A 17,377-nucleotide genomic window follows, 5' to 3' on the forward strand; every position below is an offset into this window, starting at 1 on the left:
ATAAAACCTTAAACTTACGTTTTTTTCAGCTAGTTACCAAGGCAACATTTCTTATTTTCATTCAGTACAAGTTGAAATGCTAAAATTTCAAAACTAAAAACTATATAATAGTATTATATTTTTAAGAAACAAATAATGACAAAAACACACAAGATTAAAAACAGTAATAAATAAAAACAGAAAATATAAAAAGATCTAATTTAAAAACACTATAATTGTATATCAGTGATACAAAAATAACACTGGTGTGCAGTGGCTTGATGAGCCCAATTTTGTGTTAAAATGTATCAAAACATGAAATTAATTAATTCATTAAAAAGAGATTGTCTCTTATTTTTTTTAAATAGCTGATAGTGTTTCACTTGCTTTACAGCCTGACAATAAATACAAAAATACACTCTGAATCACTCCCTGTTCCCTGTATAGTGCACTGTGTGTCATTCATTATATAGAAATGAGTAAATATATAAACCGAAGAACTGATTTAGCTTCAGCATCACTTATAAAGAAGGGGGCGGGATGCTTCAGATTCTAGAGAGCATTTGATTGGACAGACAATCTGAAGTGCAGCATGATGTCATCAAAATTGTTGATCTACATTGTTGGTTTTTAGTTCTGAATGCAATCTTGTAATATAGAAAGCATTTTACTGTCAGATCATGCCAGTGTCACTATGGAGCTTCAGTTTAGGAATACTGTGGACTATTCTATACAGTGGAGACTTAATATTGCAACCCTTGGATACAGTTTACTTTTCTTCCGCATTTAAATATTTTCTCTCTATTAATTCTTTATCCACTGATCATTCATATTTATTATGGGAAACCTGTAAAGTGTATGCAAGGAGGCTAATTATTTAATATATATCTTGCAAAAAACATCAAAGAATGATGAATCAAAGGGCCTTGGAGGCTCAGTTATTGGTTAAAGAAAAAATGCATAATAGATCTCCTTCAGCAGATTTATTGAAAGAATTACAAGCAGTTAGATGCAACTGAAAATAAGATACTCAAAGATTATATGAGCATGGAGACAAGCCTGGGAAATTCCTAGCATTTATTGCCAAACAACTTGCAGCATCTCAGTATATTGCTACAATTGTTGACTCACATGATAATATTTTCCGTGATAATAAGAATATTAATAATTGATTTAGAGATTTTTATATAAATCTATATTCTTCTGAGAAAGCAGGTGACTGTCTCAAACAAATGGATGACTTCTGAATGCAGATATCTTCTTTTTTTGTGCTTTTATTTGGTTCATCTTAGGTCAGACAGAAAGTGACAATAACGTAAATGTAGTAATATACTGTATACACATATCTACACATAACATACAACCATACATTAATTCAGAGGAAGAAAAAGAAAACACCAGGCAATCATAGTTATACATTCAAATAAAGAAAGAAAGAAAATGAATAAATAAAATTAAGATACAGTTGAATGCAGATATCTTCTTAATGCATTTGTCATTGTTTGGGAGCACACTAGTGTATTATCTTCATCCAGTCGTGGTTTGCTCACACGTGTGTGTTTTGCGCAGCAGCTCGAGCAGACGTGGGTAATCTGTCTGCCGAGCGCTTCCGGATATTCCGAGCAGAGAAGACGTACAGCGTGAACGGAGGGAAGTGGTACTTTGAGCTGGAGGTGGTGACGGCGGGAGAGATGCGGGTGGGCTGGGCGAGACCCGGCTGTCTGCCGGACCTGGAGCTGGGCTCAGACGACCAGGCCTTCGTCTTTGATGGATTCAAGGTGAGCGGGATGGAGAAACACTGAGAAGCATCGCACGTGTTGAGGACGGATGGAAGCTGATGTGTGTGTCTGCAGGCTCAGCGCTGGCATCAGGGGAACGAGCACTTCGGCCGCTCGTGGCTGTCCGGAGACGTGGTGGGCTGCATGGTGGACATGAACGAACGCACCATGATGTTCACGCTCAACGGAGAGGTGCTGCTGGACGACTCCGGATCTGAACTCGCCTTCAAAGACTTCGAAGTTTGGGAAGGTGAGTGAGACGCTTCCTAATCCTGCTAAAAAAAGATTGTTAGGTGAAATGAACACTCGGATATTTGTAAGATGTCCATCATTGTGATTTATCTCTGATTTAATGCAATAGTTCAGCCAGAAATCATCATTCTGTCATCATTTACTCCCCTGATGTCAATCAAACCTGTACGAGTTTCTTTCTTCAGTGAGACAAAAACTTTGAGGAACACTGGAGCAACATTGGAGCCCATTAACTTTCATTATATGGACCAAAAAACACTGATATTTCTCAAAATATCTTATTTTTAGTAAATAATGATAGCATTTTGGGTGAAGTATCCTGTTGATTAAGGTCAAAACCGACTGTGTGTGTGTGTGTGTGTGTGTGTGTGTGTGTGTGAATGAGAATGCAGCACTGGAGCTAAGCAGACTTGAGCTCTGCTAACACCTACAGAGCTGATACTGCAAAACACACACTGATGCTCACACACACACACACACACACACACACACACACACACACACACACTCATGTGCATTAGTTGCAGCAGCTCTTGTGTCTCGTTTATGTCTCCTGGAGTGTTATCGTGAGCAGCAGGTGAGTGTTGCTGTGTCATTTGTCATTACGGCTCTTCACAGATCCTGCAGTGGAGGAACTAGACATGAGCGCCACCTGCTGACCACTGACCTACATCAACCATTACTATATGTATCAGCATATGTCTTATTCTGTGATGTCAGCGGCAGCTCTGCCATATGTCAGAGTATTTTATTAGAAACTGCGAACAGTGTTCTTAATATTCTTAAACTCTGTCTTGTTTTCCATCCTTAAATCAAGATATATTTACACCAGTAGCAAAATGACATAAGTCGTCGTTCACTGAGAAAGTAATCAAAATAAAGTGATTTCATGCTTAAAACAAGAACAAATATCTGCCAGAAATCTGCCAATGTTTTCTCTTTGAATAAAGTTAATTTTTATGACCTCATTTGTGGATTTTTCAGTGTTATTTTAGTGTCATTGAGATACTATTATAGTTTTTATTATTATTTTAATTTATTTTTTGTTTTATTTTTAGTAATTTTGTTGTGTTTTTGCCATTTTTATTATTTTTTTATATGTCTGTATAGTTTTTATACATTTTTAGTTATTTTTATTTTATTTTATTTAGTTATTTTTATTTTAGTAGTGCTTTTGCCATTTTTGTTATTTTTTTTTATATGTCTATAGTTTTTTATAATTTTTTTGTTATTTTTATTTTTGCACTATTTTAGTATTAAATTAAACTAAATGAAAATGAGAAATGTTGTCTTGGCAACTAGCTGAAATAAATTTTTTATGGTTTTAGTTTTGATTGTAGTTAAGAATAATAACAAAAACTCACTTTATTTCGATGCATTTTTTCTTGTCATTTTGCATCTGAACTAAATGTATCTTGATTTAAGAATGTTTAGGTATTTGTACTGGAAAATAAAACAAAAACAGCACTTTTTGCAGTGTATTAATTAAATCTCAGTAAATGTGAGTGAAGACGAGATAAACACCGATCACTGATGTGTGTTGTTGTTGTCAGGTTTCATCCCGGTCTGTAGTCTGGGCGTGTGTCAGGTGGGCCGTATGAACTTTGGGAAGGACGTGAGCACTCTGAAGTACTTCACCATCTGCGGCCTGCAGGAGGGCTACGAACCCTTCGCCGTCAACATGAACCGCGATCTGACCATGTGGATCAGCAAACGCCTGCCTCAGTTCATCCCCGTCCCGCACAACCACGAGCACATCGAGGTCAGAGGTCACGCCAGGTCACGAGGTCAGAAGTCACGCCGTACTGAGCGCTCACAGGATTCTCTGTGTGTTGCAGGTCACGCGGATTGACGGGACGGTGGAGAGCCCGCCGTGCCTAAAGGTCATGCAGAGGTCGTTGGCTCACAGAACAGTAGCACAGACATCATGTTCTATCGTCTCAGCATGCCCATCGAGTGCTCGGAGGCGTTCCTGCGCTCGCCCGGCAACGGCAGCTTCTTCTCTCCCAAGAGAGATCTAGAGGATTTCGAGACGGTGTCGGACTTCGAGGTCCTGATGAAGACGCCACACAGTCACGTGAGCTCGAACGGACCCGACAGAGAACGAGATGAGTTCAACAACCACAAAGATCATAATCAGGAGAAACCCTCCAAAATCAAACAGAGGTCATTACATTACATTTAGTCATTTAGCAGATGCTTTTATCCAAAGCGACTTACAAATGAGAAGCAATCAAAATCAACAAAAGAGCAACGATATGCAAGTGCTATAACAACTCTCAGTTAGCTTAACACAGTACACATAGCAAGGTTTTGAAAATGTTTTTATTATATAATAAATAAAAAGGAAACAGAAAGAATAGAATAGAGCAAGCTAGTGTCTGAGGCCTTTTTTTGCTTTTTGTTAATTGTATAATACAAAATATTTTAGAGAATAGAATTAGAATGGAGAGTGCTAGAGTTAGAGTATGATGGCAAATCAATGCCATTAATAACCGAGCGCACCACTGATGCTGGCGTGTGCTGTAAATCACTTCCGCGAGAGGGAAACCTATCTAGACGCGAGGAAACGGGAGTCAGTCATGGGGTGGGGCTTGCTGTTTTAATTGTAATCAACTCAAATGTCATTGGTTATTTCCCTTTTCCAGAAGTCGGTATTGGACGCCTGTTATAAGATGGTTCATAATTCACTTGACATTGAAAGAGAAAACTCAAATGTAGAAGATGACAGTTAATGCAGGTGTTGCATCCCTTGTTTTGGATTGAATTGTGTTCGGACGTTTCGGAAAGAACGATGTGTTTGAGTCTGATTTTGGCGGGATGATGATGTGTTTGATAACGTGTTTGAGTATAATTGCATGTGTGTGTTTGTTCAGGTTCATGTTGAAAAGAACGAAGCCTGAAATGAACAGCAGTAACTCCAGCAGTAACGCTCGTCTGTCAGAGGAGGTTTTGGCTGATGAGAGAGACGATTGTGAGAATCTCATACAGACATCAACGGTGAGCGACAGAGACACACACTATCAGAACGTCCCGCTCTTCATCTCTCCGCTGAGTGTTGCATGACGCTCTTCTGTCTCTGTGTGTCAGTATTATTACTCGGTGAGGATCTTCCCCGGCCAGGAGCCGTCCAGCGTGTGGGTCGGCTGGGTGACCTCTGACTTTCATCAGTACGACCCGGCCTTCGAGCTCAGCACGGTCCGAACGGTCACCGTTACCCTGGGAGACGAGAAGGGCAAAGTTCACGAGAGGTCAGTGATGCTGACGCCGCAGGAGCACAGTGTGCTTCTGTCTGTAGATGCAAACATGTAATGGTTGTACTAGGGTGTGCGATATTGACAAAAAATAATATCTGGATATTTTCTGGGATTAGACGATAATCTGCTGAGTGTGTTATTGTGCTGGTATCTTAAGGACTGCCGTAGACAGCTGACTCCTGAAGTTTTTGATATTTTTCATATTCTGTGTGGTGCTCAGTTCACGCTGATAGAAATTAATCTTTTAGATTAGATTAAATTAAATTAGATTTTTACGTTTTATGGGCATTTTTACCTTTATAAAGCCAAGTCTCCATTATCTTTTGAGTCAAAGTCTTACATTTATGTTATGTTGCTCAGAGACGCAAAACAGTGCTGTGGCTGTGTTTAGAATTATTTTTGTTGTCGAAATAGATCAAAAACAGTGTCTAAAACACAAGTCTCTTAATTAACTTCTTGTTTATTGAACTGTTGTAACATAACGCACTCTAAATGCGCTTCACGTAATGTATGCGTGCGCTCTGTAGGTGTTTTGAATGGTTTTTGCAAAAAATGCACATCGTTAAAACAACAATTACGATATTATTGCAGATAATATATATCGCACCCCACTAGGTTGTACAGTAGCAGTATGTGTCTGTTTGGCAGCATCAAGCGCAGTAACTGCTACATGGTTTGGGGCGGCGAGTGCAGCAATCCCAGTCAGGGCCGCAATAATAACGGGCTGGAGATCGGGTGTTTGGTGGATGCAGCCAACGGCCTCCTCACCTTCACCTCCAACGGCAAAGAGCTCAGCACCTTCTACCAGGTACAGTTCATTCCTCTGAGCAGCCTATGCTGCAGGGACTGCTTAACTAGGACCAGAGCTGGGTAGATTACTTACAAATTGTAATCTGTCACTGATGCCAAATTACATGACAAAATTGCAGTCAGTAACACAATCCATTACATTAGGTAATTTTACGTGACATTTTAGGTAATATAATTAGACTACTTTTAGATTACTTTGTTTACTTTTGACCTATCTTGTTTTTTGCATTGATTTAAATAGGATAATCATGTACCATATTGATATAAAAATACAAAGAGTAAGAAAATATGTTCCATTTGTTGTTATCAACAACATGAAGTGCATTAAACAATTATATTACGTCATGGTTTTCCAAACTGAGTTTGTGAAGGAACTATAGAGGGTTTATGAGTTGAATTAAAAGCTAATATTTAATTAAATTATTAAAATGTTAAATTAAAACATTTTAGAATTAATCAAAATAAAACACTTATTGAAAAAACGAAATATTTTATTTGTTTACCTGCATGTCATGTAACCGTAACGAATGTCAGAGAACCATGAACATGCAAATGAGATACTTCAGGATTAAAATGTTTATTTTAAAATCTCGGGTACTTGGCAAAAAAGATGGTGAATTTGTGCATTTTAATGTGTTTGAAAGACAAACACCTTCCAAAGTAATACATGGTAAAATAATACAAATTTATTAAAAGTGACAATACAAATAAAAATGAATGTGTTCATCAGTAGTTGATGCAATGTTGAAACGCTAAATGTTGTGTAAATCAGTGGTCAGGTACTGTGTAGCACTGGACTAATGACTGATCTCTGTGTAATGTCCACAAAACTGAAGACTTTCTGAGTGTATATCAGCTGTAGGCTATTTTAGACAGATGAAAAAGAGGAATTAGGGAGAATCAATAAATTATAATTCAATTGTTGCTATTGTGTAAATAATATGTAATCATGCAATCCATAAAAAGTAATTGTAGTCTGATGTAATTTAATCTAATTACAAGTACTTAATTTTTGGAATCTGATTAAGTAATCTAGATTACATGTGATCAGTTTCTACCCAGCTCTGACGAGGACTAACTAGCAGCGTAACTGTGTCTGCAGGTGGAGCCCAGTACTAAACTTTTCCCTGCAGTGTTTGCGCAGGCAACCAGTCCAAACGTCTTCCAGTTCGAACTGGGACGCATCAAGGTGAGCACACACACACACACACACTCTCACACACACACACACACACACACACACACACACACACACACACAGTCTGACATTCATCATGACTCTCCATAGATGTAATGGTTTTTAGTACGCACGCACACACACGCTCTCTCTCTCTCACACACACACACACACACACACACACACACGTGCATACAAAGGATGCTGAGGCTATTTTTATTTTCGCTCTGGTTGCACAAAGAGGGCGAGTGTAAGTTTAGCTCGTACAGGAGCACATCTGTGAGATGATGAAATTTGCAATGACTCTTATGTGGACGTTTGATTGTGTGTGTGTGTGTGTGTGTGTGTGTGTAGAGTGTCATGCCGCTCTCTGCAGGTCTGTTTAAAAGTGAGCGGAAGAACGCAGTTCCTCAGTGTCCACCGCGGTTACACGTGCAGTTCCTCACGTCTGTGTTATGGAGCCGTGTGCCCAATCAGTTCCTGAGGTCAGAGGTCAGCAGGGTCAGTGAGAGACTGGGCTGGATGGTGCAGAGTTCAGAACCACTGCAGTTCATGACACTCCATATACCTGAGGAGAACAGGTACAAACACACACACTCACACACACACACACACACACACACACACACACACTGATCTCTGGACATTAGGATTGTCAGCGTGTGAGGAATAACTGACTCCAGTCCACTGAATTACTGGAAATGATGCACACCTGAGGTGCAATAAATGTAAATAATTCTATAGAATTCATCTCTTGATTTTTTTTTGCAGTCAATGCAGTTGATGTTTGCTCTAAATTAATACATGTGCATTTAATTGAGTGCATTTTTAATGTGTACAGAAGAACATTCACAGTAAGTATCATCTGAATCTGATTTATAAATCAATTCTGAATAAAACATGCAGATTTCACAGCCATGATGCTGGAGTGTTCTGGCTGATTACCAGAGTGTTGCTATGCGGTTGCTAAGGTATTTTAAATGCTAGTTAGTACATTGACATGCATTTGCAGGTGGTGTTTCCATGATTGCACTGCCATTTATTAGACTTAACTACATACTTTCAGTCATGCAGAAAGTGTTTTGCCGACCTCAGAAGTGTTTTTGTGGAAAATGGCTGCATGTTTCTTAACAATGTGACAACCATTGTAAATTATTTTGTCAAGTTTTTTCACAAAAAAATATTATAAAAATGTACTCAATTATTAAATATTCAAATGAATTTTTCAAAATTTATAGAAAATCAAGTGCATTTTCCCCCTCAACAAATGTTTTCTTTTTATGAAAATAAATGTTACATATAAAAGTATTTTACTTTTTTCCAAAATAGTGACTGTATTCATGTAGTTTGTATTTTGCTTAAATAAGTCAGCATATTAGAATGATTGATTTCTGAAGGATCATGTGACATTGAAGACTATATATTCACATAGAAAACAGCTATTTTAAATTGCAATAATATTTCACAATATTATGTTTTTTCCCCCTGTATTTTTGATCAAATAAATGAAGCGCTGGTGAACAGAAGAGACTCTTTTCAAACACAGTAGCAAATCTTAATTATTCCAAACTGACCATTAGTGTATCAGGGCTCGCAAAATTTCAAAATCCCTGGTAGCCCTTCGGGCAGGTACTCTTCAGATTTTGGTAGCCCGAAAATTAATTAACTAGCCCAAATTAAAAAATTACTATTTTTTTTTTATTTATTTATTTATTTATTTATTTATTTAATATAGAAAATCAGATAGGAGTTTAAATGTCAATCAAAAATATTTTCAATACACAAATATCAACAAATATGAAGGAAGGAATTTTATTTCACTATTTACAGGGTATCTGCAGAATTTTTTAAAAATATATTTAATTTATGACCCATTTTAAGAGCTGCACAAGGAAAATGAACACAGAATGAGCGGGGTTGGACAATGTCTATGGTAACATACAGTTTTGAGCCATAAAATTACATGATTTACAGTTCAGATACAGGTTTCCACAAAAACAAAAATCTTATACAACAGCGTTTCAGGCTATAGGCCGTTTTTATGAAAAGGGATCAATCAAACATATAAATTGTTAATTTAAACGTATAAATATTACTGTCTTAATTGTTTAGATTTTTAGAAGGCACATCAACTTCTTTCTCATTTACAACTCTATGTGTTTGTTGCGTAAAAACATGAGTTGATATTTGCATTGATCTGACCATAAACGGCAAGAAAGGTTTATTGGAAATGCAGATTCATTCTCTGCCACGAGGTGGCGCTTTAGGAGCGCTGAAATATTGCGGTTTCCCCGGAAACGCTGTACACAAAGCAGCTCCGCGCTCATAAACGCTGCTTTATCAGGAATTATAGGTAAAATGAAATTAAAATGCCAATGACACGTTTCTGAAGACAGTCGGTTACCTTCAGATACATTCACATAAAGACATCCGCGCCGCGCTCATATTTATTCAATGACATCATTGCCTTTTGAAGTTTAATCTGCAGTATCGCGACTCTTGTCTTTCCGTCCCCAACTGTAAGACCTCTAGAAATTATAATTAAGACATTTCTTATACCATTTAACGTATTTAAAACTTTTTATGGCCTTAATTTTGATACAACTCACTTTCAGAGTTTATAAGGACCCGCGGGAGACCTGTATTTAAGGAGCCCGTCGGGCAGGCGGTGATAGATTTTGGTAGCCCGACTGGAAAACACAATAGCCCCGGGACGTCGGGCTAGCGATTTTGCGAGCCCTGTGTATACATATAAAAAATAAGAGTGATAAAATGTAATTTTGTGACAAAACTCTTGAATGAGTTTTTGGCATATAACTGGCAAACAAAATATGGCTAGCTAGTGTCTGTACTAATACCATGTGGACATTAAGAAAATTCTATATAATTCATATAAAATGTATTTATTTGTAACCACTAAATGATCTAAGAAACCACTAGAAGAGTGTTGAAGTTTTTTTTTGTTTTGTTTTTATCAATTTTCAAGTTTTTAATGATCAATTGTATCAATTTTATGCAATTGTTAAATGAGTGAGAGTTCAGTAGATGGTTTAAATGTGACTTTAGTCTGAACTGACCTATTCATTTATTCCAATAGAAGGTCAGTCTGTTGTTCTCACAGTTTAATTTAAGCATTATGTACAGTCAAATCAAAAATGATTCAGACAGCAGATATAATTTTTTTTTTTTTTAATTTTACTAGAGGGTGCAGGACACTATAGTTCATTTATGTAAGTGAGGATAGCCAAATAAAGTAAACTGTGACATATTATACTCAAAAATCCTTCATACAGTGGACTACCAGTAAAATTTATAAAAATTTGGGACCAAAAATGATTCAGACACTTTGACCTGAGCAACTTTTGCTTAAGTGTTTTTTTTTCTTTAATTGCTAATGCGACCTTTTTACACACAGACTGAACAAAATGAAACATTGCTTGGTAATTAGTTGAGCTAAATTGGTATTATCTAATTGTGTTCTTAAATTTAACAGCTGACAGCTATTCAGCCCAATTCATTACATACCTTTCTATCAAAGTTATCTGACATTATCAAGATCAATTTATTTTTGTTATATTTTATTACCATTTTCTAAACTATAGCGAATAAACTGTGATAAATGTACGAAATGTTGAAGTTGTCTGAATAAATTTTTGTTTGACTGTAGTTGTTTCTAATTGATTTTATGTCCGGTTTAGGGCTTGGATGATAAATCAATGCAGAATCGATTCGTGGATTGATTCTGAGATCTTCTGAATGCATCTCGATTCTCTCTGGAATGGATTCTGAGCTCAGATTTTAACAGCAGATGGCGCTCTGCTCTAGTTTTTATCCGCACACTGAAATACTGATGAAGAAGAGCGCTGAAGAGCACTTGTGTGTTCGGCTGAGTCTGTAATCTCACCTCGGCTCAGAATGCTTTTATGACGCCAGATTAATGTAAACACAGCACACTGTGAACACCTTTGTAATCCGCTTCAACCTTTTTGAATTTTATGAATGATTATTTTAGGTTCAAGTGTGTGTAAGGATTTGGAAACGAGCAGAGTACGGCTGATTCTGAAGCATGCAGCGCCACCTGCTGCTCAAAACTAAGCTCAGAATCCACTCCAGAAAGAATCGCCATGCATTCGGAAAATCTCAGAATTATTCTCCCAGGCCTAATCCAGCTAATGGTTTATTTACTCACCACAGCCCGTTCTTACATGCACGTGGTGGTGATGATGATGATGATTGTGTGCTCGTCCGTCAGGTCTCTGGATATTCTGGAGCTGACGGAGCAGAGAGAGCTGCTGAAGTTCCACTATCACACGCTGCGCTTGTATTCTGCGATCTGCGCGCTGGGGAACAACCGTGTGGCTCACGCACTCTGCAGTCACGTAGACGAGGCGCAGCTGCTCTACGCCATCCAGAACAAATACATGCCGGGCCTGCTGCGCACCGGATACTACGACCTGCTGATCGACATCCACCTGAGCAGCTACGCCACCGCGCGCCTCATGATGAACTCCGAGTACATCGTGCCCATGACGCCCGAGACCAAGAGCATCACGCTCTTCCCCGACGAGAAGAAGAAGCACGGGCTGCCGGGGATCGGCCTGAGCACCTCTCTGCAGCCGCGCATGCGCTTCTCCTCGCCCAGCTTCGTGAGCGCCGTCGGGTTCCAGCACAGCCCCGAGTTCCCGCTGGAGACGCTGAAGAGCCGCACCATGGAGATGCTGACGGAGGCGGTGCGGGAGGGAAGCTTACACGTGCGTGACCCCGTCGGCGGCAGCACCGAGTTCCTGTTCGTCCCGCTCATTAAACTCTTCTACACGCTCTTGATCATGGGCATCTTCCACAACGGAGACCTGAAGACCATCCTGCAGCTGATCGAGCCCAGCGTCTTCTCGCAGGACTCCGGCGTGGAGAGCGGAGGCGGGGCGCCGGAGGATGGCTGTGGGCGGGGCCGACTGGAAGGGGGCGGGGCCGAGGAACACGGCCTGAGAGGAAAGACGCCCAAAGAAGGGCTTCTACAGATGAAGCTTCCTGAACCCGTCAAACTCCAGGTGAGTGAAGAGGATCTGAAAAACATTTACTAGTCGTGCTTTATTTCAGTAGTTCGCTTTAGACATTCTACTGACTATAAGTAACTATGCAACTGCATTAGAGTATTAGTAGACGGTTAGGGTTAGTAAAGTAAGTTGGCATGTAGTTGCAAAGTTCTTATAATCAGTTGAATGTCCATCAAAGTAAATTGTTAGCAGATATTACGCAGGCAGTCTTCTAATTGACCACTAATTACTAGTTGACATGTAGTTGCAAATGTCGACTTTCAAAATATAGAGTCATATCAACATTTATTTTTTAAATTCTGACCCCCTTCATTGATTATTTTGATAATTCTAAATAATTTTTAATATTTTTGGTTAGGCCTAAATATCTCTCTGTTTTTGGACCATGTTTGTTGACCAAGTGTACGCTGTATAAGAAAACTAAATAAAGTTTAAATATCTCTTTAAATAAATGCCAACCAGTGTATTTTATAGTTTCATTTATAGTTGAATTTATCTTTTATTATTAACTAATTTTATTGGTTTAAGGTGTATATATATTATTATTAATAAATGCATTAACGTATGTATCAAGGTTATTATATTTGCTAAAATTAAAACCATTCAAACATTTTCATTACTTAAAATAAATATTAACTGAAATAACATAATATATCATGTAAATATGTAATATCAATGTAAAGTTTTATTGTAAAGTTCATTTTATTTCAGCTAGTTCCCAAGGCAACATTTCTCATTTTCATTTAGTTTAACTTTATATACCAAAATGACTAAATCTAAAACTGAAATAAAAATGTCTATATAGAAAAATCTATATAGATATATTTAAAAACAAAAAAGAGTAATAAAAATAAAAAAGACAAAAACATACAACAAAATTACTAACACTTTAGTGTTAATAAATAATAATAATAAAACCCAGAAAAAAAAAAAAATCTCAATAATACTAAACTTACACTAGTGTGTGTACATGCGTATATACACTATTTTTAAGTTCTCTTATAAAAATGAATGGTCAGCATAGATGTAATCTCAGGGAAGTGTTGAGTGTTGAGGGATTGATGAATTAGATTTGTACTAAAAAAAAACAATAAAAAAGTCTCCAGTGAAGAAGCTCAGGTGATTGAGTGAAGTGATGAGATGTTTACAGTGTGTGTGTGTGTGTGTGTGTGTGTGTGTGTGTGTGTTCAGATGTGTCACCTGCTGCAGTACCTGTGTGACTGTCAGGTGCGTCACCGTATCGAGGCTGTGGTCGCGTTCTCCGACGACTTTGTGGCGAATCTTCAGGAGAACCAGCGTTTCCGCTATAATGAAGTGATGCAGGCGCTAAACATGTCCGCCGCTCTGACGGCACGCAAAACCAAAGAGTTCCGCTCTCCTCCACAGGAACAGGTCAGCTGATTACCATGATATTAACTCTTTTTCTATTTCTCTTCATCTGTTTGTAAATCTTAATAAATAAATAGATTTTGAAATTATTTTGATCAAATAAATCCCAGATTGATTACTTTATTTCGTGTGACCACACAAAACCAGTCATAAGGGTCATTTTTTAAAATTGAGATGTATACATCATCTGAAAGCTGAATAAATAATCTTTCCATTGATGTATGGTTTGTTGGACAATATTTGGCTGAGATACAACTATTTGAAAATCTGGAATCTGAGGGAGCAAAAAAATCTAAATACCGAGAAAATCACCTTTAAAGTTGTCCAAATGAAGTTCTTAGCAATGCATATTACTAATCAAACATTAAGTTTTGATATATTTACGGTAGGAAATGTACAAAATATCTTCATGGAACATGATCTTAACTTAATATCCTGATGATTTTTGGCATAAAAGAAAGATGTATAATTTTGACCCATACAATGAATTGTTGGCTATTGCTACAAATATACCTGTGCTGCTTATGACTGGCTTTGAGCTCCAGGGTCACATTTTTATTATTTCTCTCAAAAAGGTTAGGGTATTGTCAGAAAGGTTCAGTGTGCTGTGAACGATGATTTTGTTTGTGTGTGTGTGTGTTTCCTCAGATCAACATGCTGCTGAATTTTAAGGATGAGAAGCAGGACTGTCCGTGTCCGGAGGACATCCGTGAGCAGCTGCTGGACTTCCATGAAGATCTGATGACACACTGTGGTAAAGGGTTGTGATCTGTGATCTTAACAGGATCTGTGTTGTTTTTTGTGTTGTCTTTGTTTTAGATGTTGATGATGAGGTTTGTGTTGTTGTGTGTCTGTACTGCAGGCATTGAGACGGATGATGATAAATCAGGAGATGGAGACAGTGATTTCACCATCAGGGGGCGTCTGATGTCTCTGGTGGAGAAGGTGACTTACCTGAAGAAGAAAATGACTGATATACCAAAGAAGAAGAAATCAAAGAAACCCAGTGAGTGAGGCTTTCTCCTCCACGAGGACCGTGTTGTGCACTTCTAGAGCTGCACGATTAATCGTTATAAGATCGCGATCTCGATTCAAACACTCATCGCGATTTAATTTCTAAATGACAACGATTCGACTGTGTCTGTTAAACCTTTGAAAAAATGAGAGCAGAGAGTTAGCATGTTTGGGTAAGAAACAGTCTTTTCATCTGCACAGTATTATTTGTGTCTTACAGCAATTCATGTTATCACAGAAATACTGGGATGAAAGTTTATAGTTCAGATATAAGAAGTCATCTTTTGAAAATAACGTTTGTGTCGATTGCATCGTTTCTCCACTAGATGGCAACAAGTGACTGTTAAAAAATGTATTTGTCATTGAATCATTCGTTCAAGAGATTTGTTAAAAAACACTGATTCATCCAGTAATGAAATAAGTGAATTATTTCTGAGTGAGCCACTGAATCCTTCATTCAACCCACTTTTTCATAATCTTAATATAAAAAAATTGGTGTATTACATAAATATTTATTTTAAATACATATACATTAAAATGTTTAATAATTCATTCAAATTAATTAAACACTTTTAAATAGACTGCAGCAATAATATTTTGTCACACATTATTTTGTTTAGTTCAGAATCGTGGGAGAATTGCAATCTCTATTTGAGACAAAAAAATCTCAATTCTCAATTTATCCAGAAACGTTTTTTTTTTTTTTTTGAAAGCAAACAAGTAAATGAATAGAGTGCAAATCTAAAAGGGCAAGTTTTATTTATTTATTTATTTATTTTTTAAAACATACTAAGCATCGCACACCCTGCGCACACGGGTGCGCACACAGCGGTATCGATGCTGAAACGATATATCGTGCAGCTCTGTGCGGTTCCTAGCCGTCTGATCTCTGCTTCTGTCTGAAGGCACCTTGCAGCAGCTGATCTCGGAGACGATGGTGCGCTGGGCTCAGGAGTCGGTCATCGAGGATCCCGAGCTGGTGCGGGCCATGTTCGTGTTGCTCCACCGGCAGTACGACGGCATCGGTGGCCAGGTGCGAGCGCTGCCCAAGACCTACACCATCAACGCTGTCTCGGTGGAGGACACCATCAACCTGCTGGCGTCTCTGGGTCAGATCCGCTCTCTGCTCAGCGTCAGGATGGGCCGCGAGGAGGAGAAGCTGATGATCCACGGGCTCAGGTGATTCAATTCAATTCAAGTTTATTTGTATAGCGCTTTTCACGATACAAATCGTTGCAAAGCAGCTTTACAGAAAATTTTCAGTTTCTACATTATATTTAGGAGTAGGTTATTAGTGGTGACTGCCAGAAATGTACAGTAAAAAATCATGCAGTTAGTTATAGATTACATTTAATCAAACAGACGGTGAACACTTTTAACTGCGGTGATTATATGTTGCGATTAAACTTTGCGATTGCGATTAAACGCAATCACCTGCATCTCACGTCAGCGGCAGTCTGAAACAGTGAACGCTGTTAAATGGGTCATATGATAATGTAATGAATAATGAAAAAAATGCTATTAAAACAGTTATAGATGGGTTGTATCAAAAATATATTTGATAATTAAACAATTAAATGTCATTATTATATAATATTAAATAATAAATAATGGGAAAATATATAAACAATATTTTTTGTTTAAAAAGAATATATAATTATATATTGAGAAAATATATAAAATTGTGACCTGTGCTGGCAAAATGAGTCACAATGAGCAGATTTTCAAAAATGAGTTATTTTTATTTTCACATTCACAAGTCGATGGAGTCATTGAAGTCAATTCTGAGAAAAATCGAGATCGAGTTCAAGTTTTCTGAAGGTTCCAAAGCAAAATCATCTAGCAACATTACATCTTTTCCTCCAGTTCTTTTCTTAATAATAATTACTATATTAATAATCACAATATAGCTATTTTTTATTTTATCTTTGTTATTATAAATAAGAACAGATGCAAAAAAAAAAAAAAACAGTAGAACAAATAGCCTATATGAAAGAGACACATACTGCATTACCTTTTTCATTTTACATCTAAACAAAAGCATTCAAGTAAGAAAAACAAATAATCAAATGTAAAAATCACTTTAGTGTGTTCATTACAAATAAATTGATTATTAAAATCAATCAAGAGCAGCGAATCTTTTATTGTTAGATTAACATGAATGCGACAGACGGCCTGTATATATATTAACACCTACTGTACTGCACGGATCTAATATAATGTTACACATCAGGTGTTTTTCCCCAAACGTTCACTTAAAACACAACAGATTACGCTTGTGTGAAAACTGAAATACTGTAATTCTGTGTATATGTGTGTATTTATCGGGATCAAGTGCTTCGGACGCCAATCAGCGCGAGAAGCGAACGGAGAGAAGATACTCCTCTCAGAAAACATACTAATAAAGATCATTTGAGATGTTTAATTACTATTTGGAGCACTGGGATCGCTAGACGAGGGCTTAATGAACTCATTTTTGTGAAAACCTCAAATTCGACTAAAATTGACATTTTGCACTTTTTTTTTTGCCTGTAGCTCAAAATTAGCCCGTGCGCATTCACACTCATTTTGCCAGCACGGGTCACAGTTTATAAAAAGTATATTAAATAATTTTAAAGCATTCACAGTTTACAGCAGTGGAGGGTTTTGGGTCGTGGCTTTGGCTTT

At 37.6% G+C, this 17,377-nt stretch overlaps 1 protein-coding gene across 1 annotated transcript in view; it reads left to right on the forward strand.

Annotated features, from left to right (window-relative positions):
- Positions 1-17,377, forward strand: part of ryr2a (ryanodine receptor 2a (cardiac)) — a 151,877-nt gene that overhangs the window by 71,185 nt on the left and 63,315 nt on the right. The window contains 15 exon segments of the mRNA XM_058794607.1: positions 1,549-1,757; positions 1,833-2,007; positions 3,563-3,771; positions 3,848-3,905; positions 3,908-4,175; positions 4,886-5,009; positions 5,100-5,260; positions 5,915-6,074; positions 7,179-7,265; positions 7,608-7,834; positions 11,506-12,301; positions 13,499-13,699; positions 14,345-14,450; positions 14,559-14,702; positions 15,616-15,889. Coding sequence (XP_058650590.1) covers positions 1,549-1,757; positions 1,833-2,007; positions 3,563-3,771; positions 3,848-3,905; positions 3,908-4,175; positions 4,886-5,009; positions 5,100-5,260; positions 5,915-6,074; positions 7,179-7,265; positions 7,608-7,834; positions 11,506-12,301; positions 13,499-13,699; positions 14,345-14,450; positions 14,559-14,702; positions 15,616-15,889 — 3,199 coding nt within the window.

The sequence above is a fragment of the Onychostoma macrolepis genome, chromosome 12 (genome assembly GCF_012432095.1).
Source record: "Onychostoma macrolepis isolate SWU-2019 chromosome 12, ASM1243209v1, whole genome shotgun sequence".
Classification (NCBI taxonomy): Eukaryota; Metazoa; Chordata; class Actinopteri; order Cypriniformes; family Cyprinidae; genus Onychostoma; species Onychostoma macrolepis.